At 38.1% G+C, this 27,600-nt stretch overlaps 1 protein-coding gene and 1 pseudogene across 1 annotated transcript in view; both read left to right on the forward strand.

Annotated features, from left to right (window-relative positions):
• Window positions 1-16,308, forward strand: part of LRRN1 (leucine rich repeat neuronal 1) — a 41,291-nt gene extending 24,983 nt beyond the window's left edge. Inside the window, exon 2 of the mRNA XM_045989619.1 lies at window positions 11,324-16,308. Within this exon, the coding sequence (XP_045845575.1) occupies window positions 11,597-13,747 (2,151 nt within the window). The 5' untranslated portion in view covers window positions 11,324-11,596 and the 3' untranslated portion in view covers window positions 13,748-16,308. The remainder of the gene's footprint in view (window positions 1-11,323) is intronic.
• Window positions 16,309-19,613: 3,305 nt separating this feature from the next.
• Window positions 19,614-27,600, forward strand: part of LOC123932226 — a 79,782-nt pseudogene continuing 71,795 nt past the window's right edge.

Consider the following 27,600-nt stretch of genomic DNA (forward strand, 5'->3'; position numbering starts at 1 on the left):
AGAAATGCTGGCCAACACTGCACCTGCAGTGTGATGGATTTGCCCTGGACTGAAAGGGGAAGGAAAATGAGGGGGAATCAAAAGATCACTTGTGTTTACCCTTTTCTTTACACAGTAGTGCATTTATACCACCCAAGTATACCAGAGAATTTTTGAGACTTTATTAATAATAGTAATAAATAGAAGAAACTAAAATAAACTAAACTAAAATAAATAAAATAAAATAAAACTAGAAAACACACAGATTTTTCTCTGGGAACCAGGAAAACCATAAACATTTAAAGTGAACAGATTAACGTGAACAAATGTTGAATTAGGGATCAAGGCATTTGGCTTTTATTTCGTTTCTCTGCTAATTAACTGGGTCATCTTGGATCACCTAGGGGATCTGTAAGGTTCTGCCTGCCTTTAAAAGTAGGTCTTCCAAAAGAAAAGAGTATAAAACGAATTTTTTGTAAATGCAAAACTTCTTTTTAAACCACTAAAGTTTTCTTCAGAGCAAAGATTCACACTGTAATATACTGAGTCTCTAATTATAGGCTTTCACATATGGAGTATTTGCCAATAATAGTTTAAAATTGATATTTAATCATCTACTTATCAAACATTAACTCAGCATTATAGGTGATATGATTATTATTATATTTATATATCATTCAGAGGTTGCAAACTGGCCACAGGCCATAAAAGGCCTTGGAAAGCATATGGTTTTTGTCTGGCCTACACAGTTAACACTTTTGGACACTTCTGGAGTCCATGCACATTGCAGTTATTTACATGACTGTGTTAGACGCAGCTGACTTCACCTATCTAGCCCCTGAAAGCCCTGGAATTTGAGATCTTGTCATAATCAAGCTTGTTGCCTTCATAGCAATTTAACTTAAAAAAGGAAGGGAAGAAGAGAAGGACTGCCTCTCAGAAAATGGCTAGAAGTAGTTTTGCATGACCCCAGGAGAATGGGTTGATAGATGACTTCCTGCGGTTCCTCTTAGCCTGGAAAGCTGTGACTACCTTTCCCCTCAACCTACTTACTATAAGATAGATAAAATAGGACACAAAGTTACTAGACATGCTCAAGGTCACTTAGGAAGTTTGTGGTGAAGCCAAAATTAAGAATCCCTTCCCTGGTGTCCTCATTCTGTTGCTCAGCCCACTCAGACATGCTGCTACACGGCTTGCTGAAGAATAATGTGGGCTCTCAGAAACAGTTCCTTATGCAAAAGAGCCTCAGCAAGCTCTATTATGTCCTTGCAAGGGGATAGACTTTATTGTTTCCTTAATGCGTTATGGAGACTATTATAGCTCTTCCTCCCATACGAACCCTCCATCTGTGATCACTAACACACACTACAGGGTGTTTTGCTTTGGATAATGTGTGAACAAGGAACATAATTTGGGGAAATGGTTGAAGAAAGGAATCTAAGCTTCAGAAAGGGCCAGGAACCAGACGAAAAGTCCAAGAAACTAATGTCCTTAAAAAATAATCCCTGCAGGGGCGCCTGGCTGGCTCAGTCAGTAGAGCATGTGATTCTTGATCTCGAGGTCAAGAGTTTGAGCCGCATGCTGGGTGAAGAGATAATTTTAAAATAATAATAATAATAATAAATTAGCCCATGCAGATTCAGTTTTTGCAGTGTACTTGCAAGATCTTAGTTCCTTCCCAAGGAAAATAAAATACACCCTCCAGAAAGACTTTGCTGTGATCTCTTTCTGGTTCTACCTACACTAGCCATCTGCGTTGTTAGAAGGCCTCTGGCCAGGCTTTTTTCAGAATTTATAGTTGCTAATACCACAAAAGGTACCCTCTAGCTGATTTCAAACTCCTACTTCCTCCTTTCATACTCAATACCCATTAAAAAGACTAGATCCAATGAGACAACAAGCTTGTAAATAATAATACCTAACGTCTACTGGGGACTTGCTATGTGCCAGGCCTCTGCCAAAACCTTTACATTTAACATCTTATCCTAATTCTCTCACCACCTTTGCAAAGTAGGTTTTACGATCTCCTTTTCTTTCTTTCTTTTTTTTTTTTTTTTTAAGATTTATTTATTTATTTGACAGACAGAGATCACAAGTAGGCAGAGAGGCAGACAGAGAGAGTGAGCAGAGAGCCCGATGCAGGGCTCGATCCCAGGACCCTGAGATCATGACCTGAGCTGAAGGCAGAGGCTTAACCCACTGAGCCACCTAGGCGCTCCTGATCTCCATTTTCTAAAGAAAAATTAACTGAGACTCCAAAAGAAAGCTTCAGTAACTTGGCCAAGGTCACAGAACTGAATTTGAAGCCAGGTTTGTCTTTCCAGAAGTCACACTCTAAACTCCTATTTACAAAAGCTTACAGCCAGGTACCTGGGTGGCTCAGTCAGTTGAGCACTGACTCTTGCTTTTGGCTCAGGTCACGATCTCACCAACTCTTAGTTTTGGCTAGGTTCATGGTCTCAGGGTCATGAAAAGGAGCCCTGCATCGAGCCCGGCACTGAAGCTCACCTTGGGCTTTGTGCTTAGAGCGGAATCTGCTTGAGATTCTCTCTCCCTCTGCCCTTTTCTGCCCCCCACCGCTGCACTTGTGTTCCCTCTCTCTCAAATAAATTAAATCTTTAAAAACAAAACAAGGAGTGCCTGGGTGGCTCGGCTGGTTAAGCAGCTCTGCCTTCAGCTCGCCGGGGATGGAGTCCTGCATCAGGCTCCCAGCTCCATGGCAGTCTACTTCTCCCTCTGACCTCCCCACTCGTGCTCTCTCTCACTCTGTCTCTCAAATAAATAAGTAAAATATTTTTTAAAATTTTAAAAAAATAATAGTAATAAAACGTATAGCCTTTTGAACCTAACAATCAAGCCACTTGTTCCTGCAGCAGAAGTCATGGTGGCCTTCAGCCCAGGAAATTCTGTCTGTGAGGTCAATCCAATGAATGCAGCCTGGCTCCACCATGCTCCCATCCCCCACAACAGAGCAGCTACAGGGAGAATTTGCATTGAGACATTGCATTTTTTTAACCAGAAGGAAAGCTTCACTGAACAAAAATCCCAGTGTCCCCATTATTAAGCCCCCTAAAAGAACATAAGCAAATTTGAATGCTGCATTAGCTCTGGATCTATTTGGGGACCAATGAAGCTAAAAACCTGATTTTCCAAAACCTGTACATAGTGTGAATTTGGCCACCAAAAACAGTATGCTTAAAAGCACATGTCCTAAGAAGGCATTCTTCTTCATTTAGTTCTTCACTGCTATGACTACTGGGTTTATGAAAGGATGCTAATTCCAGGTTAGGTTTTCCTATATTCCTATAACTACTAACCGTATTCCATAGTTTGCTTGCCTGCATAGGGTTTTAATTTAGCACAGTGCCATATTTGGTCTCTGGATTTCTAACACTTAATTCCAATAGTACTGGTTGAAAATAAAATGGAAATGGTAAAAAAATAACCATGACTTTTTTCCAAACACACGTCATGCCCAAAGGTCTTAAAGAGATTTGCTTATTCATTACCTCCCAATACTCCTGCAGGGTGAAAATGAAATTTAATAGCAAACTTGATGAGGTTCCAGAGATTCACATAAGTATCTGAGGGCTCACTCTCTGCTGGACTCTTTCCCAGGCTCTTTAGTTATCATAATTTTCATATATGAAGTATGTATAATTAGCCTTAATTTAGGCACAGAAACTGAGACAGAATTTCCATAGTTTATATAAGGTATAAGTGAAGAAGTCAGAATCTGAATACAGATCACTTGATTCCCCCCACAGAAAGACAGAATTCTTTCTACAAACTGAGAGCTATCTGGGTTTTAATATAACTAGAATTAACTTGATCATCATGTTATTGTGATTGCTTATTTCTTTTGCCCAACTTCATAAGAACTTAATGTGGAAGGATCCAACTCCAAGTCATACTAAATACTGTGATGTTGTTAAAATGACATCCCATCTCCTATGATTCTATGGGGAAAATGGGGATCAGTGCCAAATTACTGATGATGATGACCATGCAGTCTATTCCTTTGGGATTTTATATTCAGAGCAGAGTGTCCTAAACATATCTTATTGGAAAAGGCAGCATCAAATGTAATTATATAATTGTTTGTAGGCCTCTTTGAAATGCATCCCTTGCCAACACTGGGCCTTTAAAGCTATGGGTTTTTATTTAAAGGATTGTTTCTTTAAACTGCCAGACCAGTTTATGGAACATCATTCTCGTAGTTAGGACATTTTCTTCTCACATTTGACCAACTTAGTCCAGTAAGTCCTAGAACAAACAATTCCACTTTTCAGAAAAAAATCTCCTAGCCATTTTTTATTACTTGCAGAATTTAAGTTAATCAATTGGTATGTAAGTGATAAAAGTTGGACTGAATTATAATGGATTCATGTTTTTTTAATGATAAAAAACAACATTAAACTTACCAGCTCCCATTTTTAAGTATAAAATTCAGTAATGTTGTACAACAGAGTTCCCAAGTTTTTTCTTCTTGTAAAACTTAAATACCCATTAAGCACAAATTCCCTCTCCCCTTCCTACAACCCTTGGCAACCACCATTCTTTCTGTTGCTGAAATTCTGACTACTTTAGATACTTCATGTAAGTGGAATCATACAGTATTTGTCCTTTCATGATAGGCTTATTTCATCTAGGATAATGTCCTGGAAGTTCATCCACATTGTAGATATGACAAGTTTTCCTTTTTTTAAAGTTGCATGATATTCCATCTTGTGTATATGCCGCTCTTTCTTTTTCCATTCATCCACCTATACGTATGTGGTTGTTCCCACTTCTTGGCTATTGTGAATAGTGCTGCACTGAACACTGGTGTGCAAACATCTGTTCAAGATCTTGCTTTGAATTTTTCTGGATGTACACCCAGAAGTGGGACTGCTGGATCATACAGTAATTCTCTTTTTAAATTTATTTCAGAACTCTCATACTGTATACCAGAGCGGAGGCAACATTTTACATTCCCACCACTTGTTACTTTCTTTTCTTTCCATGGTAGTCATCCTTATGATTGTGAGGTCGTATTTCATTCTGGTTTTGATTTGTATTTCCTTGTGATTGGTGATGTTAAGCATCTTTTCATATGCTTATTGTCCTCTCCTATATCTTTGGAGAATTGTCTATTTAAATCCTTTGCATAATTTTTAATCATACTACTTGGTTTTTTGTTGTTGTAGCTGTTATATAGAGTTATGGGAGTTCCTTATGTATTTTGGACATTAGTCCCTTATCAAATAATAAAGATTTGCAAATATTTTCTATTTTATAGATTGTCTTTTCAGCCTGTTGATTGTTTCCTCCGATGTGCAGAGGTTTATAAATTTACTTTAATCACATTTGCTATTTTTGCTTTTATTGCCTGTGCTTGTGGTGTTATATTCCAAGAAATCATTGTCAAATCCAATGTTCTGAAGCTTTTTCCCTATGTTTTCTCCTAGGAGTTTTCCAGTTTTAGGTCTTATATTTAGGTCTTTAATTCTTCTTGCATTAAATTTTGTATATGTTATGGGTAAAGGGTCCAACTTCATTCCCTTCCATGTGGATATCCAACACCATTTGCTGAAGAGACTATCCTTTCCTCATCGCTTTGTCTTGGCACTTTCATCAAAGATCCCTTCATCATATATGGGAGAGTTTATTTCTGTGTTCTCTCTTCCATTCGTCTATATTCCTGTCTTTATGCCAGTAACCCACCATCTTTTTTTTTTTTAAGATTTATTTATTTATTTGACAGAGAGAGATCACAAGGAGGCAGAGAGGCAGGCAGAGAGAGAAGGGGGGAAGCAGGCTTCCCACTGAGCAGAGAGCCTGATGCGGGGCTCAATCCCAGGACCCTGAGATCATGACCTGAGCTGAAAGCAGAGGCTTAACCCACTGAGCCACCCAGGTGCCCCCAGTAACCCACCATCTTAATTACTGTTGGCTTTATTGTATGTTTTGAACTCATGAAGTGTGAGGCCTCCAACTTTGTTCTATTTCAAGACTGTTTTGGCTATTCGGGGTCCATTGAGATTCCATATGAATTTCAATATATTTTTTAAGATTTTATTTATTTATTTGACGGAGAGAGCAGCAGAGAGAGAGGGAGAAGCAGACTCCCCACTGAGCAGGGAGCCCGATGAGGGACTCCATCCCTAGACTCTAGGATCATGACCTGAGCCGAAGTTGGTCACTTAACCAACTGAACCACCCAGGCACCTGAGATTTTTTTTTTCTATTTTTGCAAAAACTGTGATTGAGCTTTTGATAAAGATGGCAATGAATCTGTAGATCACTTTGGATAGTATGGGCATTTTAACAATACAATTCATGAGCATGGGATACATTTTTATATATTTGTATTTTTTTTTAAGATTTTATTTATTTATTTCACAGACAGAGATAGGCAGAGAGGCAGGCAGAGAGAGAGGAGGAAGCAGGCTCCCCGCAGGACCCCGGGATCATGACCTGAGCCGAAGGCAGATGCTTTAACCCACTGAGCCACCCAGGTGCCCCTATATTTGTATATTTTATTTCTTTTAGCAGTGTTTTGTAGTTTTCAGTGCATAAGTCTTTTACCTGCTTGGTTAAATTTATTCTCAAGTATTTTAGTCTTTCGATGCTATTGTAAGTTGGATTATTAATTGCCTTTTTGGATTAGTCACTGTTAGTGTACAAAAACACAATTGATTTTATGTATTTATTTTGTGTCTTGCAATTTTGTTGAAATTGTTTATTAGTTTTAACAGTTAAGGGTTTTTTGTGACATTTTAAGGTTTCTACATGTGAGATCATTCCATCTGCAAACAGAATTTTGCTTCTTCATTTCCAATTTGGATGCTTTATTTCTTATCTAATTGTTCTGTCTAGGACTTCCAGTTCTAAGTTGAATAGAAGTAACTAGAGTGGGCATCCTTACATTGTTCCTGATCATTGAGGAAAAGCTTTTACTCTTTCATCACTGATTATGACTTTAGCTGTGGGCTTTTCATATGTGGGTTTTTCTTTTATGCCTAATCAGCTGAGTGTTTTTATCGTGTGTTGAATTTTGTCAAGTGTATTTTCTTCATCAACTAAGATGATGATGTGGGTTTTTTCATTCATTCTGTTAATATGGTGTATTACTTTGAATTATTTTCATATATTGAACCATGCTTGCATTCTAGGTATAAATCCACTGTTAGTCATGGTGTATAAACCTTTTAATAAACTGTTGAATTCAATCTGCTAGTATTTTGTGGAGGAGTTCTGCATCAGTATTCATCAGGGACATTGGATTTACTTTTAAAACTGTTAGTGAATAACTTCAGAGGCATGCCTTATGTTTTAAGCATACAAAATGGTTTAAGCACTCTATGAAGCTTTGTTCTGTGTATAATGTCATATTCAAAAAGTGGGCTGGAAAATATGCTAATGAGAATTCAGAATGGCATACAACTAGAAACATCTTAAAACATCTCCTTTTGTGTCAAGAAAGGTTCATTCTCCACTCCCAAAGAAGCCAAATGCAGGTTTGGGAAAGGAAAATGTCTTCTCTCTATGTAACATTCTCAGTTTGTGTGGTTTGTTTGTTAAAAGAGGAGTGTGTATGTCAAACAGAAATTTGAGTATTGCAATCTAATTACCTCATCATATATTTTAAACCAAAATGGAAGCATTACTCATGAAAATATCCAAAGTATAGCCCCACAAAAGATATTTTTCAATGGCAACATATGCATTGACAACTTCAATGCATACTTACTTTTTGCTCTGTTTCCATAATTCAGTCAAAACATAAATATTAGTTGAAATTCCATCTCAGAGTTATGAGAAGTAGATTTATTTTTTTAGTTTTCTATTTTGAATTAAAATTAAGCAATAACATGTGGCAGATATCTTAATGGGAAATTTACTGTGGTCATTATATGTGTTTTAGGATTATAAATGGAAACAAGAAGAGTGGAATAAATTTGTGGAGGCAGTAATAGTTGGAAAATTATTATTTACTTATTTTATGGAATTTCCTGATAAAAGTCGGGATCAGGTAGTTTTATAATGTTGAAAAGTTTTATACATACATATATGGTATGGTAAAGTAACCAGATTAAGTATATTTACCTTATATTTTTATATTTCTTAAATATTTATATATTATATATTTATTATATATATTAGGTATTTTTACCTATATATATATTTACCTATAATTAGGTATATTTACCATATACAGTAAAGTAACCAGATTCAGTGGAGGAGAATGCCAGTGTGTTTCCTCCCCACAAAGAATAGCAAGTATCTGGCATCAGCATGCAACATATTCATTTCCTTCTTCCTCCAACTGCCAAATCTAGATGGCTGATTTTTTTTTTCAATACCATCTTGTTCGACCAGTAGCTTGGTTTGCGTGTTTTATATAACAACATCAGAAATGTAGGACTTGAGGTGGAGCACAGAGGTGTTCATCCCAATCCTTTTGTGAGGGAGACAATAATATATTGTTTTCTTCTCACTTGTAATAACATAGTGAAGTGTTACTCTCTTCATATTGACATTTATTAATCAGGAAATCTGTGCATAAATTATAGTTTTTCATACAGGTTGGGTGTAATGCTTCGAATCATTTTAGAGTATTAAAAATAATCAATGACTGATTAAATATGGGATCCCAGAGGTTCAGTTAAGTCTTTTGATCAACTTGATTAGTTTCAACATCTTCAGTGGTGAATATATAGCCAAAGGTTTAATCTACATCTTGGGGCATTAGCTAACAACGAAACACATTGTTTAAAAAAAGGCATTGCATTGATTAGGTAACAAAATGAAGACCTTTGGCCATGTCTATTCTAAATAACCTACCTTTGTTTATGTAGAATAAAATGTGCCTATTTTTTTGTTGTTCTTGCCCAGATCTCCACCTTTCATTGTATAGAACCTTACTTTAAGAATTTATTGAGAATAATTTAACATTACATTTATGAAAGTGGTTCATTTTGATGGGTGTCAGTTTTCTATTATTTCTACAATGGAGTAGATAATAGAATTGTTTCTCTTGTATAATCCAAGACTAATAGAAAATTTTAGTTCATTCATCTGATGGCTTGTATAATTCAACATATTCCTCTCAATGGTAAATTTTGATTACAGTTAATGTGTATCTGAAGTACTCCATTTCTTCCCCTCTCATCCATTGTTTTGAATCTGTCATGGCTTTGAAATAGATAATCAAATCTATTAGGCTGGTATGAAAAATAAAAGTAAACAGAACCTTAAAAAAAAAAAAAGAAATGTAGGACTTTTCTTTCTTTCTACTAAAATATAATAAATAGAACTTTTAGGTCTGGCTAGTTGTATTAGCTTGCTTCTTGGTCAATCACAAGGATGACTATGTTTTGCATAGTACAAAGTAATAGCAGCAAATATGAATTGAAAGCTTGCTTTGTGTTGGATACGAGATTTCAGGTGCATTATATGCTCTGTTTTATTGAATCTTTACAGTAATTTTATGAGGGTAAAGAAAACACTAACTGGAGGTCCTTCAGTACTCAAAGCTGAAGTTCATTACAGAAAGAGAAATGAAAAACATAGCTCTACTTTTCATAGTTTAGCAAGCAACAGGCCTAGTTTTTAGAAAGCAAGATAGACAGTGAATCCATGGTGGCTTCTCTGCCCCCCTTCCCCCTGCCCCCAACAGTGGCTTTTTAAACATGATTGGGATCCAGGGAACTAGAACTGTTAACTGCTAATACTGTCTTTATAAGCAGATAAGCAATACATATTTGACCTCAAAAGACCTTATTAAAACCAATAGACAATGACTATAAATGCCCCAGTTTTCCTTCATTTACTTGTTCTCTAATAACCACTATTTAGCTAAAACTAATATGGATGAGAGATATAATAAGATGACAAAAGAGATGCCTGGGTGGTTTACTCAGTTGAGTGTCTGACTCTTGATTTCAGCTCAGGTCATGAGCCTCACATCAGGTTCTCACACTGGGTATGGAGCCTGCTTAAGATTTTCTCTCTGTCGGGGCGCCTGGGTGGCTCAGTGGGTTAAAGCCTCTGCCTTCAGCTCAGGTCATGATCCCAGGGTCCTGGGATCGAGCCCCACATTGGGCTCTCTGCTCAGCAGGGAGCCTGCTTCCTCCTCTCTCTCTCTGCCTGCCTCTCCGCCTACTTGTAATTTCTGTCTTTCAAATAAATAAATAAAATCTTTAAAAAAAAAAAAAAAAAGATTTTCTCTCTGTCCTTCTCTCTCTGCCCCCCCAGGTTGGGGGTTGGGGGGGAGGGGGAAGGATGACAATAAATATAATTAACTTTTGTGAGCCTTATATAGATTCCTTTAATTCCCTTAAGAATCAACCCTATCTTCTATAGTTGAAGAAGCTGAGGCTTTATAATAAAGAACCCAAAAGAACATATCCCCAAAAAAGAACATATCCAATTTATCCATGCTTTATAGCTACTAAGTGGCCAGTGAGATTCCCATGAGATTATTGAAATTAAACATGTGTAAGTATGTTTGTGTTTTTCATTAAAATCAAAATCAGTGATAATAGGAGAATAAAATCCTTTGACTGTTTTATTCAGTCAAGATTAGCTATGATTGTTAGAATATAAGAAAAATTGATATTTTCTCTCTGTAGTTATATTAAACTAATTTTTTGCATAAGAATAATTGAGCTAGAAAAGCACTGGCTGAATATGTCTACAGAATATATAATTCTGTATTTTGGAATTCGGAAAAAGAACTGCTGAAAAGAAATAAAAACAGTTACTATTTAAAATATAAATAACTAGGGGTGCCTGTGTGGCTCAGCTGGTTAAGCATCTGCCTTCAGCTCAGATCATGATCCCAGACTCCTGGGATTGAGTCCTGCCTCAGGCTCCCTTCTCCATGGGCAGCCTGCTTCTCCCTTTTCACTGCTTGTGCTCTCTCTCCCTTTCTCTCTCTCAAATAAATAAATAACATCTTTTTAAAAAATAATAAAATAAAATATAAATAAGAATTAACTTTGAGTCTCTTATAAACTGTGTTTCATGTTTTGCTTTTGATCTTTTGACTTCTTGGAGCCTTCCATTTTTTTAAAGTCAAACTTGTTTTTAAAGAAATGACATCTGTTTTTCTGAGTATCCATATTATGTGTGTGCATTTGATGATTTTACCCAATTAAATTGCAAAAGTGGTAACTATTTTTAGTGCAGTAAGTGGAATATAGAAAATATACTGTAATTTAAAAGTTTGTGTAGTTACTTTGAACATTCTGTTAATAGATTTGTGATTATGCCTTTTTAGTAGACAAAAGGAAATCTATAATATAGAAAGTATATGAAAAAAACATAACATCTGCCCTAATCTAATTTTCAGGCACATCTCCAGTCTTTGATTTGGCTGAAGTAACATACCACAGAGCTGTGGGCATGCCTGGAATTGAGAGAAGCAGTTAAAAGACTCCAGATTGCTTCCTGCCTTTGGAAAACTCCTGAAAATCATCTCTTCGGACTCCAGAATTTTACACATCTCTACCAGGACTTTGCTTGAATGTTTACATTTTCTGCTTGCTGTCCTACATACCACACTATCTAGTGTTCGCCTTTTGTTAAAACATAGGGGTGTCGGGAGCTTACTTGGCAAGCCAGCATGGCTAGGATGAGCTTTGTTTTAGCAGCTTGCCAGTTGGTGCTGGGCTTGCTAATGACTTCATTAACTGGGTCTTCCCTACAAAATAGTGAGTGTCCACAACTTTGTGTATGTGAAATTAGGCCCTGGTTCACCCCGCAGTCAACATATAGAGAAGCTACTACTGTTGATTGCAATGATCTCCGCTTAACAAGGATTCCCAGCAACCTTTCCAGTGATACCCAAGTGCTTCTCTTACAGAGCAATAACATCGCAAAGACCGTGGATGAGCTCCAGCAGCTTTTCAACTTGACTGAGCTAGATTTCTCCCAAAACAACTTTACAAATATTAAGGAGGTAGGGCTGACAAACCTAACCCAGCTCACTACTCTACATTTGGAGGAAAATCAAATTACAGAAATGACTGATTACTGTCTGCAAGACCTCAGCAACCTTCAAGAACTCTATATCAACCATAACCAGATTAGCACTATTTCTGCTAATGCTTTTTCAGGCTTAAAAAATCTTTTAAGGCTTCACTTGAACTCTAATAAATTGAAAGTTATCGATAGCCGCTGGTTTGATTCAACACCCAACCTGGAAATACTCATGATTGGGGAAAACCCTGTGATTGGAATTCTAGATATGAACTTTAAACCCCTCTCAAATTTGAGAAGCCTGGTTTTGGCAGGAATGTATCTCACTGATATCCCTGGAAATGCCTTGGTGGGCTTGGATAGCCTTGAAAGTCTGTCTTTTTATGATAACAAACTGGTCAAGGTTCCTCAGCTTGCTCTGCAAAAAGTTCCAAATTTAAAATTCTTAGACCTCAACAAAAACCCCATTCACAAAATCCAAGAAGGGGATTTCAAAAATATGCTTCGACTGAAAGAACTTGGAATCAACAACATGGGGGAACTTGTTTCTGTGGATCGCTATGCCCTTGATAACTTGCCTGAACTCACAAAGTTAGAAGCCACCAATAACCCCAAATTATCTTATATTCACCGCTTGGCTTTTCGAAGTGTTCCTGCCCTAGAAAGCTTGATGCTGAACAACAATGCCTTGAATGCTGTTTACCAAAAGACAGTAGAATCCCTTCCCAATCTTCGTGAGATTAGTATCCACAGCAATCCTCTGAGATGTGATTGTGTCATCCACTGGATTAATTCCAACAAGACCAACATCCGATTCATGGAGCCTTTGTCCATGTTCTGTGCCATGCCACCTGAATATAGAGGGCAGCAGGTGAAGGAAGTTTTAATCCAGGATTCAAGTGAACAGTGCCTCCCAATGATATCTCATGACACATTCCCAAATCACTTAAACATGGATATTGGCACAACAGTTTTCCTAGACTGTCGGGCCATGGCTGAGCCAGAACCTGAAATTTACTGGGTCACTCCTCTTGGAAATAAGATAACTGTGGATACACTTTCAGATAAATACAAGCTAAGTAGTGAAGGTACTTTAGAAATATCTAACATACAAATTGAAGACTCAGGAAGATACACCTGCGTTGCCCAGAATGTGGAGGGGGCCGACACACGTGTGGTAACAATTAAGGTTAATGGAACCCTTCTGGATGGTACCCAGGTGCTGAAAATATATGTCAAGCAGACAGAATCTCATTCCATTTTAGTGTCCTGGAAAGTTAATTCCAATGTCATGACATCAAACTTAAAATGGTCCTCTGCCACCATGAAGATTGACAATCCTCACATAACATACACCGCCAGGGTCCCAGTAGATGTTCATGAGTACAACCTAACACATCTGCAGCCTTCCACAGATTATGAAGTGTGTCTCACAGTGTCCAATATTCATCAGCAGACTCAAAAGTCGTGTGTCAATGTCACAACTAAAAATGCCGCCTTTGCACTGGACATTTCCGACCAAGAAACAAGTACGGCCCTTGCTGCAGTAATGGGGTCCATGTTTGCCGTCATTAGCCTCGCATCCATTGCTGTGTACATTGCCAAAAGGTTTAAGAGGAAAAACTACCACCATTCATTAAAAAAGTATATGCAAAAAACTTCTTCAATCCCACTAAATGAGCTGTACCCACCACTCATTAACCTCTGGGAAGGTGACAGTGAGAAAGACAAAGATGGTTCTGCAGACACCAAGCCAACCCAGGTTGACACATCCAGAAGCTATTACATGTGGTAACTCAGTGGACATTTTGCTTCTGGTAGTAAGGAGCACAAAGACGTTTTTGCTTTATTCTGCAAAAGTAACAAGTTGAAGACTTTTGTATTTTGACTTTGCTAGTTTGTGGCAGAGTGGAGAGGACGGGTGGATATTTCAGATTTTTTTAGTATAGCGTATCGCAAGGGTTTGACACGGCTGGCAGCATCTCTAGGCTTCCAGTTTGTGTTTGGTTTTTATTCTTATCATTATTATGATTATGATTATTATTATATTATTATTATTATTTTGTTTTAGTTGTTGTGCTAAACTCAATAATGCTGTTCTAACTACAATGCTCAATAAAATGATTAATGACAGGTTGGGGTTCCCCTGTGCTTTTACCAATAGCATGACCCCTTCTTCTGAAGCCATCAGTAGAAAGTACCATGTCCTCCAAAAAGCTAACACACAGTGTGAAGCAGCATTGAACCTTTTGTAGCAATCTGGTCTACAGACTTTTAACTCAAGAAGCCAAGGCTAGACTTGTTACCTTCGTTGAATGATGTTAGTTGACTGTACTGTAATGTTGTATCAACTGAATTGAATGTTTGCCTTTGAACAATGATTTCTTTTTTTGTAATAGTTAAAGAGGCTTAGAATAAGCTAACAGGCAATAGAAATATGTATATCAGATTTTTTAATGTAACAAACTACATGTTAATTGTTACCTTATTCTTTTTATCTTTAGTAGACACTTTTAAAAGAAAAGATAATTTTGTTGTGTTTAACTCACCAACATGTGGTGTATAATGAAGACAGAACTATAATAAATTAGTTTTGTTCTGATTTTTTAGAACACTTGCAATAATGTATCATTTATAGTTCTTGCTAGTTGCAGTGGTGATATATTTCACATCCCTTAAACAACCACCAAAATAAATCAAGTAAAGCATGATGCTTTTAAAACTAGGTCCCCAAAACTTTTGAATTCTTTTTCTAAGGGAAGAAATATCTATTTTAGTGAACATACTTTAATTAAAAGGATTTCTATATTTTAAATATTACTGATGAGACCTAATGGAGGGAAACACCCTTATGAACAAAAAGACATATTACTGTATCCCAAGCATCACTAAATGTGGTTAGAAAATAGAAACAGACACATTGATAAAGAGATAGATATGTCATATTCCATTTCTGTAAGAGTTTTGTTAAAATTCTGATTTTTTTTTTAGTAGTATCCACACGCTCCATCAAAGTCTAAAACATTCAGTTAGGCGGTATTCCACAATATATTACATGTTATTCCTTTTTAAATGGCATTCTATTTGCTTAGAGTCTTATTAGCCCATATATCCATGTGAAAATATCTGCGGAGACAAGTAAATGAATAGAAAACAGAACAACTTCTGTACATTTGACATTTTTCAGCCAAAAAATATAGAGACACAGTTTGGCAGAATAAGTGCTTACTAGAAAATGCATGTGTGAAATTTTGGACAGAAAAAAAAAGCTAGATTTGGGTACAAGGTCAGTTCCACAAAGTATGTGTGTTGGGGGAGGTGGAGGGAGATGAAGATATACTTAGAGGAAAAAGGAACCATTTGAAAATGCAGATTAATAATACAGAGAAATAAAGAAAAGCTGCTCCAGATGGCACCTGCCACCAGGGATACGCCGGGCATACCAGGAACGATAAGATTGTAGAAAGGGACTGCAGGTGAGGTCCTGCAGCTAGCAGGTGGCAGCTGAGCAAAAGGAAGAAGGGAGCAGAAAGGACACGCAGGTGAGGCTAGCAGAAAGGATTTCTTTCTTTGTAAAATTCCTCGTTTCATGAATCATTTAGAGAAAAAGATCGTTTTTCCCATTTCTAAAGGGGAAATTTTTTTTCATGGGCTGAAGCAAATGAGCCACAGCAGAAAAACAAGTATTTGAGCTAGAAGCATCTTTTCCCATATCCCTCATTTCTGTAGAAAAACCTGTACCCAGAGAAGAATGGTAACTTGCCCTGGTTAGACTCTCCTGCTCATTGAGCAGAACTCTGCACTCCCATCTATTGCTCGGGGTCCTGCAGTCTTCTAGACTCCCATACAGAGCTCATCTCTCACAGTTCTCAACAGCTGCTAGCACTCTTGCTTCAAAAAGGCTCTATCCTCAAGTTCTCACTTACTCAGGACAAAATTCAGCACCAGGGCAGAACCGGAGGGTCAGAAAAGCTTCTACATTGTTATTACCAAGTACATGTAGGAAACAGAGAATTGATGTTGCTTTGGATACAACCTTGGAGAAGTTTCCTGTTGGGTGATTCTTGTCTTCAAATATCTACGGAGTAGGACACCATCTAGCAAACTCCTGGTAATTATGCAAACAATGAAAGGGGAGAGACACTGAAGCATCAGGCTTAGAGCAGGGAGGAAAGAGGAGGCATTGTTTATCCTATAAAGCAATGATCTGGACCTGGCACATTATCATCACTCAAATATTAGTGGAATAAATGAAGGAAAACAACCACTTATCAATTCTGGATATAGCTAGCATTAGGAACTCAAGTGTTTTTGTCAACTAACTTTTGCTAGGTCAGTTTGGGAGAAACAATCCCTTTAAACTTTTACTCCTCCAATAAAATATTTTGAGCTTATTTTTCCTTGTCTGTGCTAATTGGGTTGGTTTTCAGTTGACAGAAAGCAAAATGGCATGGTACTTTTTTCCCTAGACAAATATTTCTTCATTTGTGCTTAATTCAATTTGCTAAGTTAGACAGTCAGTGAAATTAGGCATCAAAGCAGTTCCTGACTGATAATGGAAGTTATATCACCTTTACCAGTGAAGTGACAATTACAGGACATTTTCTAATTTCATATTTTCCCTTTAGCTTCCTGCTGCCCTCAGGACATATAATGTATCTCAACCTGATTTTACAAGGTCATTTTTTGAGGTACTACTTAAAACAGGCATTCTCAAATTTGCCTGTTTAATTAATGACAAATTGAACTGATGCCATGAATATAAAAACATGCAATGTTTGAATATCAATTTTTCTAATTTGGCTGTGGGTTTAGTTTAGCAAAAAGGAATCATCTCCATTCTTTAGCAAACAAACACGACCAAAGTCCATTATTTTCTCTCATGTGGTTTTCTACTCATTCGTTCATTCATTCATTCATTCATTTGCTGAAAACACCACAATCAACTCTTCACCTGTTTTTTGCTTTCCATCTTTGCTTTCATCTTCCAAAGCATTTTCTTTTCTTCATTCCTATTTTTATAATGGGGGAAGAAAAATACTTTGTATCTCTAGCACTTTGCTAGGAAAACCATACTTTCTGCTTCACTAGTCATTGAAAAGGGGAATTTAACTGTTTCTGATGCATTCTAACTACAACTTTCTTTCTTCACCACCATCCTTTCACCCTTACCCTGGTTGCAGAAAGACTTTATTGTTATTATTATTATTATTATTATTATTTATTCATAACGGATTAGCTGGAGGGAAAATATTTCTTTAAAGATGAGTTTTAGAATCACCCTCCAGAGCTGTAGAATTATCTTGGCCTAAAATCTCTGTAGGACTCCAGTGGGCATGCTTTCTCTGCCTTCCCCACCTGCCCCCACATGCATTGGGATCAGCTCCTTCTCTCTGAACTCTTAAGTCAGAAACAGAGCCTTGTGATAAAAATAAGGAGATGACATTGGAACTCATTGTTTCTGTACTTGTTGGTTTGGCATTGTCCAGCACATGTTAACAGAACCAAATGGTTGTTTTGTTTTGTTTTGTTTGTATTGTAGAATTCCTCAGAGACTTGATGGCACTAACAAGGTCCACAGCATTTCCCACAGACATTCACCATTGGTGTGTCTCGGTACTGTTCCATCCTACAGATCCTGAGAAGTTGAGGATTTAATTTGATCCCCAAAACAATTCTGGTTAACTAGATACTATTCTTTACAATTTACAGATAAGAAAACTAAAGCCCATAGGAATAGTTATTTGCCTGACACCATAAAGCTCTGTAAGTGGGTGACCATTAAGGGGCCTTCACTTCTAGCTTCCTCTTCCTCTGTCCAGCTCCCTTCTAAAGTGGAGAGAGGAGCATCTGTGAGAGGGCAGAGGCTGGAGGTCACAGGGCACGTGGATAAGGCAGAATAAATACACTAAGGAGAGCTAATGGGAGATGACATTAATAGCTTTCTTTATGTCTTAAAATGCACTTCTCTCCTTCCCATTAAGAAGCTTTCTTTGCTGGAGATGTGTGGGCTACACATCAAAACTGTTTACATCAGGCTAAACTTTAATTCTAATCTTCAATTCCCTCTGTACTCTCCTCTCTGTTAGCTGCTCAGAAAATTAAAGTTCTAAAGATTCTGTGGAGGAGATTCCAAGCTCATTCTTTCCTTAGCAGTAAAACAGGGAAGGCGAATGTAAAACCACTAGCAAACTCAGTGTTTAGCTCAAAAGCTAATGTGGGGAAGTGTGAAGTTCATGTAATAGGGTAGTTGTAAGGGTGGTATGTGACACCTGGAAACGAAAGGCTTTGGTACAGTCACCAAGTTTGTGGAGTTTGTGGGATATTTATACTCAGGAAACTATTACCTCAAATAAGTCATCTGGAAGCCATAGGACATTAAAAGGGTATTTTGTTTTGTTTTTCTAATAATCGCAATAGCCTCCCCAATATACCCCATTGTCAGTTACATGCTACTTTTTTTTTAAATTTTATTTATTTATTTGACAGAGTGAGATCACAAGCAGGCAGAGAGGCAGGCAGAGAGAGAGGAGGAAGCAGGCTCCCCGCCGAGCAGAGAGCCTGATGCGGGGCTCGATGTGGGGCTCGATGCGGGGCTCGATCCCAGGACCCTGAGATCATAACCTGAGCCGAAGGCAGAGGCTTAACCCACTGAGCCACCCAGGCGCCCCAATTACATGCTACTTTTTATGAAGCAAAACCAGTCTCCTGCACCTCACCAAAGTAGTTCCAGGCACAACGTGGCTCAGACATCGTCAACTTTTCTCCTTTCTTCCTTGGCCTCTCTCTTTGTCCCATAGGATTAAATGACAAGGTAAATTTCAGCCTGGGCCCTGACAGAATGGTTGTGAATTCCTAATAAGGGGGCTGTCCTGAATTAAGCGGTATTTTAATGCATCAGTCTTCTTATTAGCCTGTCTCACTAATATAAACAAAAAACAGGGTAGTCATGGGGGAAGGAAAACAAACCATTTACCATAATGACTTCTGAAGGAATAAGGAGGGAGAAGCACTGTATATAGCTTTCCCCTAGGAGCTTCACATAGATCATTTACATTTAATCCTCTTGATTGCCCCTAGGAGGTGAATCTTATTGTCCCTACATGAGAGAATAATGAAAATGGGTACTCAGCCTCAGAGATGGAAGTAACTTACCTGAAACCAGCTAGTATGTGGCAGAATTTTAACCTGGTGTCTACATGACTAAAACTTAGAGTTGTTCACTTATAAAATGGTCTGCAAGCTAAATCTGGATCAGGCGTGTAGAACACATACCCCAAAAGTCAGTTTGTCCCTTGAGACAGAAGGGAGAAAAAGAAGCAAAGAGAGGAATTCCACAGTGAGGCATCTGAGTTACAGGTGTCTAATTTAAGGCCTAAACCTGAGATTAAGACATGGAAATAACAGCAAGCCAAAGAGAGGCAAAAAACAGGACAATTTTTCAAAGTTTGTGACAACATCTGCATACGAACCAATGGAAGACAGTGAAGCCGCAGAAGAAAAAATTGTTTAAAAATGGTGGGGTGAGGTGGAAGTCTGAGTAGATCATGTATTGCTCTACGTGAAACACTAGGCATATTCCAGATGTGCTAAGCACTGGACCTGCATTATTTCATGTAAACCTTAATAACTTTATGAGTAGGTAGATCTCCATTTTTCACATGGAGAAGCTGAGCTTCAGTTCACCAGTCATTACAGATGAAGCCCCAGGTTTCAACCCTGGCTGTCGGATTCCAAGACCCAAGGTTAATCAACCCCTAAACTCTTTTCTAGCTGAAGAGGCTCTCAGAGTGCCTGGCCTTCTCATTTGCTTGAGCGGTTTAGTTCTTTCCTGAGAGTGGGAAGCAAGGAAAAGAGTAGGTTTCCTGACCTGTCTAGAATCTTTCATGGGCCTTCCCACAAAATGTTTGTTAACATGGAATTAATGCAATAGGCGTAAGTAAGAGGGAAAATGCTGCCTTGGTGTTTTTCTTTTGTAATCCTTAGTCACATGTTTTAATAACATCTCCAATCTATATTTTAAAGCTATTCCACATTATTCAAGCCTAAGATTTGTTCTGATTTCCTATCTAATCTAATCTTAATTTTCCTGTCAGTCATTCCAGACTATGGGGTGCAGGGAGGATACAATCCCGGCAGAACTGTTAAAGCGGAAAGTTTTACAACTAATCTCCTATCTTTGTGATCTCAATGGCCCTTAATTAAAAAATACATTACTCTCTATCTTCTAAGAGGCAAACTGGTTTAAGTATCTTCCATTCTACTGAAGAAACTAAAAAGAAAGGGACTATGACTTTTAACTAAAATGTATGCTTCCATATAATTTTCCTTCTTGTTAGAGCGTTACACACTTAAAAGAATGCTTGATTTCACCTAATTTTATTCCAACTGGTTTAGATGTGGCTTCCCCCCGCACCCCCCCAACAACATCAGAAGACAGTTCCTATCTGCCATTCATTTTGAAATGCTATTTTTTTTTCTTCTGATTATAACAGTAATACATATTTACTATAGAGAATCTGGAGAAAAATATGTATTAAGAAAAATAGCACATAATTCCACAATTCCAAAAAAAACAAGAGAGATTTTGGTATATCTTCTTCTAGTCTTTTATCTCTCTGTGCATATAGTTATATATGTATATACCCATGTAGTTATAAAAATATATGTCTTTATGTATACAGAATTAGAACCCTGATATATATTGTTTTATATAGTGGGGGTTTTTTTTCTGTCACGCACAAAAAATAACCATTTTTCCATATTATTAAAAATTCTTGGAAAGCACAATGTTAAAGTCTGTATAATCATCTACTTACGTAGATATCCAGTATTGAACAATTCTTTCTTTTCAGGGGCATTTGACCTTTTCTATGTCAAGGACTAGGGGCATGAAAATGAGCCTACTGTGCTCATGCTCTCCAGGACACAGAGGAAGACGGACAACTACGTAAACGACCACCCAGGATGCGAAGTACCACCAAAAGGGTGAAATGGTGGCACGAAAGCACAAGGAGGAAGAACCGGGGTCAGACCGAGAACTCAAACTTCAAATCTCACAATTTAAGTTCAGGATTAAAAGATAAGGTGAGTGTTTACCAAGTGAACATCCAGAGGGAGGGCATCTTGGGCAGAGGGGGCAAATGCCCCTGAGCGCACAGCTTTGGAGGACATGGAAAAAATCTTTCCAGAGAAACTGGAGATTCTGGAGACATTCCTGCGAAGAGGCTACCAAAAATACAGAGTAACTACATAGGAAGCTGACACAGAAGAGAAGATAGAGCACGGTTTTGTGCAAAGATGGGAGGGAGAGGCTGAGTAATACAAGGAAGCTAGGGGTCCCAGAACGCTTTGCCCCCCCCCCCCTTTTTTTTTTTTTTTTTTGCCTTTCAAGTAATCTCTGGGGAAGTACCACCCTGGTGAGATAAACGAAGCTTGTGAGAGCAATCTGATAAATCTCCCAAGCCCTGGGGCCTCTGTGTGGAATCTCAGCTGTGGTAATATGTAAAACTTAAGTTATTAACAGAAGAGAGATTGCCCAAATTTCTTACATCTACCCCAGGCAGGGAGCTGCAGTCAGTATAGGTTTCCTTTGTTATCTGTAGTGTCCAAAAAAATAAGACGTGCATGGTTAGAAAATGGAAACTGATGATAATGTGGGGTTTTAAAGCACAAATTAATCCTCTGTTTCACTTGCTCCTTGCTTACTAAATACAAATATTTCTGGTTCACTTACTTGGAAAAAAAAAATCTGACTTTTTTAGTGGTACAATAAGATCTTGCATTGGGAACAGCAATAAAGGAAGAGCCATACTTTGATGCATCTACTCCCAAACACACGCACCCTCTTTGTCCCCAAAAGTAAAATAGGTCAAAGACATTGTAGTGTAACCTAATACAAAGCACTTCTCAGTGTCGAATCTAGTCCTACAGGATTTCTTTTGGATTCTTAATTTGATTAATTCCTGAGAATAGAAATTCATGGTATCAAGAAGAGACTAGTACAAAAGTTTCTTTTCCCTAATTCTGCTTTTAACATACAAGAGTATATTGGTGCCATTTTTATCTTTGGGAGATTTGTCCAAGCCTGTTTTCAGAATCCATCAACCCACCCTGTGAAGTATTGGTCTCTCTCTGTACAAAGATTCAAATAACCACTCTACAGATATCTGCATTCCATTCCATTTCCCCAGACAGACAATGTAAATTACAGTTAGCTTCCCACTAGGAACATAAATTGAGACAAGCCGTTTTATAGACAATGAAAAACACTGGACCATCCAAAAGTCAATAGAGCTTTATTGAATGAATGAAGCCATTCATAACTTTGACTTTGGAGTGAATAACAAGTTTTTGCTAGAAGCAGATTCATCTTTCTAGTTAGATTTTGTTTTGTCTAGTAATAGATTTTTAGACTGCTGCAGAGAGCAAGCTGGCATTTGGTTGATTTGGGAAACAGCATTTCTTTTCCTTTTTTTTTTTTTTTCTTTCCCTTCTGTATTGAGGCCTGGGAAATTTTCCCCTAACTTCAGTCCAAGTTTATGGAAATCATGTAACCCAGGACATCTGCTGGGGCTGAGCCACTCATGGTGATCCACAAGTGTTGTGTTGGGATTTGTGTTTGGCCCCCAAGGTACTATTTTGAACACACGACACAACAGTTCACATTTTCTAGACATCTAACAATTTTCAGTGGGTATGGTAGCCTCAAATACTCCCTATGCAGATGAGTGCATATTCTTTATAATTTAGTGAAATACACTTCCCCAATCCCCAAACTCTGAAAGCTTTATTCAAAACAGCACAACCACCCTTTTCATTTTGTTTTCCCCCAGAAAAACTTTGCACTTTAAAGACTAGCAGGGATTCATAAGCAATCTCCCTCACATTCCATAACTACCAATGGCCCCGTTGGGGAGGAGTTTTGGGAAGAGTAATGATACTAAGGGAGGAATTGGGGGAAAAGCCCTGCAGCCACTGCAGAAATGATAGACACTAGGAACAGAAAGCTTTGTAGAGGCAGAGTGCAGACAGACACCTCCCTCCCTCCCTAAAAGCTCTGTACCATGCAAGCATGGCAGGACTGGGGAAAGGACAAATTAAAGTTGCTTGAAAGAAGAGCCTTTTAAACTGATCTTTTCCCTCTCCATTTCTCATTTTCACAAAACAAAACTGTCTAATGCTCCTGCAATTACTTCTGACCCTTCTCTCATTTGGGTACCATCCTTCACAGGCAAAGTGTACTCTGGGAAGTGGGGAGAACTTCAAGTCAGACCTAGAAGAGTGGAGGAAGTTTTCTAATTTTTACGTTTTCTTTTAAGTTGCACCAGCCAGTTCCCTGGAAACATGAAAAGGAAAATCCAGAGCAAAAGTTCTCCCCATGAATTCTATAAAAATGCACGTGGTTGGCTTGACGATCCCTTGGCTATTCCTCTCAGAGATTACACAATGAATGATAGGGTCTAGAATAGCCCGCAGTCTTGGATTCTTCCTCTTATAAAAAGCATTAAGCTGCTTATCTTTCTAACTCACTAGCTTCAATTTTCACATTCCTGCTTCTTGTTCTCAGCACTGCAGCCACATTATATACTGCTTTTCAGATCCTTGGTCAAACTTTCCCATCTTCACATAGGATAGCCTCTCCCTTCCCTAAATACCTCCTCTTTCCTTACTTAATCTTCACTCTCTCCTTGCAGCTTCTTTAGACAAGCCTTCCCCAAACCCTCAGAATAAGTTAGTTCAGCCTGATATGCCTTCTCTCATCAGCTGTTTTCCCTTCTCAGCAATCATGAAGGCTGTTGGCCTCACGTACCACCAGAAAATAAATACAGGGGTACCACATTGTCCTTATTCACTAATGAATCTCCAGCATCTTAATTGTTGTTTTGTCCTCTCCTCCCCAACCAAATAATGAGTAAATATATGTCCAACTTCTGTGTCAAGGACTGAACACTTAGACACGTGGTCTTCCTTCTCTGTGTGTCTGTGTCCCAATTTTGTCTTTTTATATGGACAGCAATCATAATTGATTAGGGCTTACCTGAAGGACCTCACTTGAACTTAATTACCTCTTTAGAGACCCTGTCTCCAAATCCAGACTCATTCTGAGGTATACTGGGGGGTTAGGTTCCACTATATGATCTTGGGGGGTATACAATTCAGCCCACAACAGTCCTATATGGGAGGCTTGCTTAGATGGCTACATACAACTAGCCAGCTGTCACTATGAACTCTTTCTTCACAATGACATGCAAAGGGAGTTTTGCTTTCCTCTTTCATCAAATGGGTGCCTCTGACCTGATGGCATCTCATGGAGGCTTAGTGACAAATGAATGTTCAAGGAATCTTCAGAGACGATTTAGCTTAACACCCTTCTCTTATAGTTGGAGAAACTGAAAAAGATATCAACCTGGCCAAGATCTCCCAACCAGTAAGTGGAAAAACTGAAAACTGAATTTCAGAAATAGGAAAACTGAGATCTGCCCCCAGATTTTCCTACCTTGCATTATCAGGATAATTGCCTCAGGTTTATTTCATTTAGTCTGTCAAGGATGAATAATCTGCAGTGATATATAGTCCTGGTTATGAAAATCTTACTTTTGGCTCCTATAATACATGTGGAAAGTTCCTTTCTGTTTTTATCCCAACATCTTGTGCAAATCAGTGTGCTGAGCATAACCACAGGCAGCACCTCCCTGAGGCCATTTCTGTTCTTCTTAAAAAGAGACATTTATTCAAAATACAGGGGGACTTAATTTTGTTCTGCCATCTTGGGAAGGAAAAAGATGGCAAGACAGAAATAATCCATCATAATCTTTTCAAATACCAAAGCACTCCGCTTCCCATGCAGTGGTTTTTACCCTGGGCCATGACTGTAAATGATAGCTGTCACAGAGAAAAGAACTATTAATCCAAAAAGATTCAGCTCTCTCATACCAAATCCCCAAAACCAACTTAAATTCATGAATCATAAAATGTATCTGACATGTCACCAAATCCTCCCAGGCTCAAAGCTCAAAGGCTCTCAGAATCTCACTATACACACTTCCTGAGGAATTTCAATTTAGGCTGAAGCGAGATCTTCTGTTGGAGTGATATAGGTAATAGCCACAAAAAGTTCCTTTCATTCCATAAGATCCTTTCCCTGAATACATATTAAGCATGTACTATATGCTGGACATGATCACAGGAAGGGTGTGTTTATTAGTTAGGGTCAAGTAGCATGCTAGGAAGGACTGACCTTACTTCACCCTTGAGATGCATGAAAAAGGAAGAAATTTGCTCCAGATTTCACCTACCTAAGTGAGAATCCAGAAGAGCATTCTTGATTCAAGTGGCTACCACTTTCAAACTCAGAAAAAAGTGTCAAGGGAATTTAGAGAATGGAGAGATCACGTAAGACTGTGGAGAGCAAAAGTAGGAATTACATGCGTGGATGCATTTAGAGAGAAGGCAGCACTGTGACAGGGCATCAGAGAATGAAGAACACTTGAACTGGGAAAGTGAGGGAAGGAGTAAAGAAAAGCATGAGGCAAGATATCTAAAGAAAATGTAAATTATGGGGTACTTGCAATAGTGCTTGCAACGGTAATTAGTTCAGTTGCTGGATCAGGAGAGAGAGGTAGTGAAAATGAGCTTTTATTGAGCCTCTGTAGTGTTCTAGGCACAATAGTGAACATTCTATATGCATAATTTAATTTAATCTTCAAAACAACCCCATGAGCTAGGTTCCATTATTTTCTCCATGAGAAAATGGGAAGGATTAGATAGGTTAAGCAATGTACCCAAGATCACCCAAGAGGCAGAATCAGATATTTCATTCCAGAATCTATGCTCATAACCATACCACTATCCTAAAATTTGATTAGGAGAAAAACTGGGTGCCAGAATTAAAGCCTGAGACTTTATTCTGCTAGTGTTGGGGAGCTGTGAAAGGTTCTGAACAATGAAAATGACATAATTAACATCATTCTTCAGGAAGGCAAAGGGATCTGTGACCATAGATCGTGTGTCCAAAATAAACACAAAAAGACCTCCCTAGAATTTAGAGAGTGAAAAAAGCACAGCTTTCAAGAACAAAGGCTATTTCCCAATCTCAACTACCAGTAAGGAATTGATGCAGTCACTAAAAGAGCCCCCCATCTTTCCTCACCCCCATTTCATGCATGGCTTCAGGTCATCAGGCTTTGGGTACCATAACAATGAAAGCTACAGGGACAGATGACTCAAATCTTCACAGGTGGTTGATAAAAGATTAAACACACAAACTGCCTCATCTTTTAAAGCTGTATAGAAGCAAAAATCAATCACCCATAGAAGAAGCATACAGGTTAGGAATTATCCAGGGCAAGTGATTAATCCCAAGGTGTATCCTTACTGCTCCCTCACCACCTTTCTGCCTTCCGTAGTGTTAGTTATTTAGCTAATCAGAACTTACATAAAATTAATGCACTTTTTACAGCAACTTAGCAAAATAAAATGTGAGAGCCTCTTCACCAGAAAAAAAAAGAGAAAATACAAATTACGTTCCAAACCAAAAAGAACCCACGTTCTGAATTATCCATTTTACTGCTACCAAGTATATATGCTAAAGCTCTTCAAGAAGTTCCCACGGCTGTATGAGAGGCCCGCATATTAGGTATCATGTGTCAACTATTTATGGTCCATAACTGGTATATTTAAAACCACAGAAATGGGAAATTGTCTATTTGGTTATAGGAATGTGAAAGCTCAAATCCTGTCGTAAAGGAATAGCAAGATTGTATCATGTATTACATAATTCTTTCATTGACCACTAAGTAAGTCTTTATTGAACCCTTACAATTTGTTAGGCACCATGCTGGGCACTGGGGGCACAAGAACAAAGCTGACTTGAATAACTAAGTTAAAGAATAAGTTAATTAATTACACATATGATACATGCTATAAAGAAAAAAAAGTCTGAGATAAGAATAACTGTTGTAGCAGAGAGCAGTCCATTCCTTTTCTTCCTGCATGGCTAGCTACAATACAATCTAGATCACGCTAATATGAAAAATCCCTTGGTGTTGGATTTGTAGTGAGAGCTAACTGTACTCTGATGAGGATGCTTTGTTACTTAAATATCTCCCTAGCAAAGGACTCAGAGCAGTTTGCAAACGGCATGCTCATTCATCACTGTAGCACTCCTGAGAGGCAAGAGAGAGGTTCAAGCCTCATTACATCTATTTAAGAAAGAGGAAGGGCAATGACCAGCCAAATATCAAGGAACAAAGCAGCTCCAGGGCTGATGCTGTAGCTGAGCTCAGGGCCCCTGTTCCTAGCTTTTTCCACTAGAATATTCATTCTATCCTTCAGTATAAATTGGCAACTCACGCCTGCCTGGAGGTTCTGGAAGCAAACCAGCTTAATCCCAACTCAGCAAAAGGCTTATCTGTTACACCAAGAAAATTGTTCCCAATAGTCATTAATATGAAGTTTGTTTACCTAAACTTATAAAATTTCCTATGTGAGAAATCTAGTAAATGGAATCACAAACTGAATAATTTTGTCGAATGTTTCAGCTTGCTTAATCCTCCTTACAACAACAGACAAACAAATAACCCTACATTGGAAATTCCTTTGATGGAAATTCATAGTAATCACATCAAGAGGAATTTATTATAAGGC

This window comes from Meles meles, chromosome 20, assembly GCF_922984935.1.
Source record: "Meles meles chromosome 20, mMelMel3.1 paternal haplotype, whole genome shotgun sequence".
Lineage (NCBI taxonomy): Eukaryota > Metazoa > Chordata > Mammalia > Carnivora > Mustelidae > Meles > Meles meles.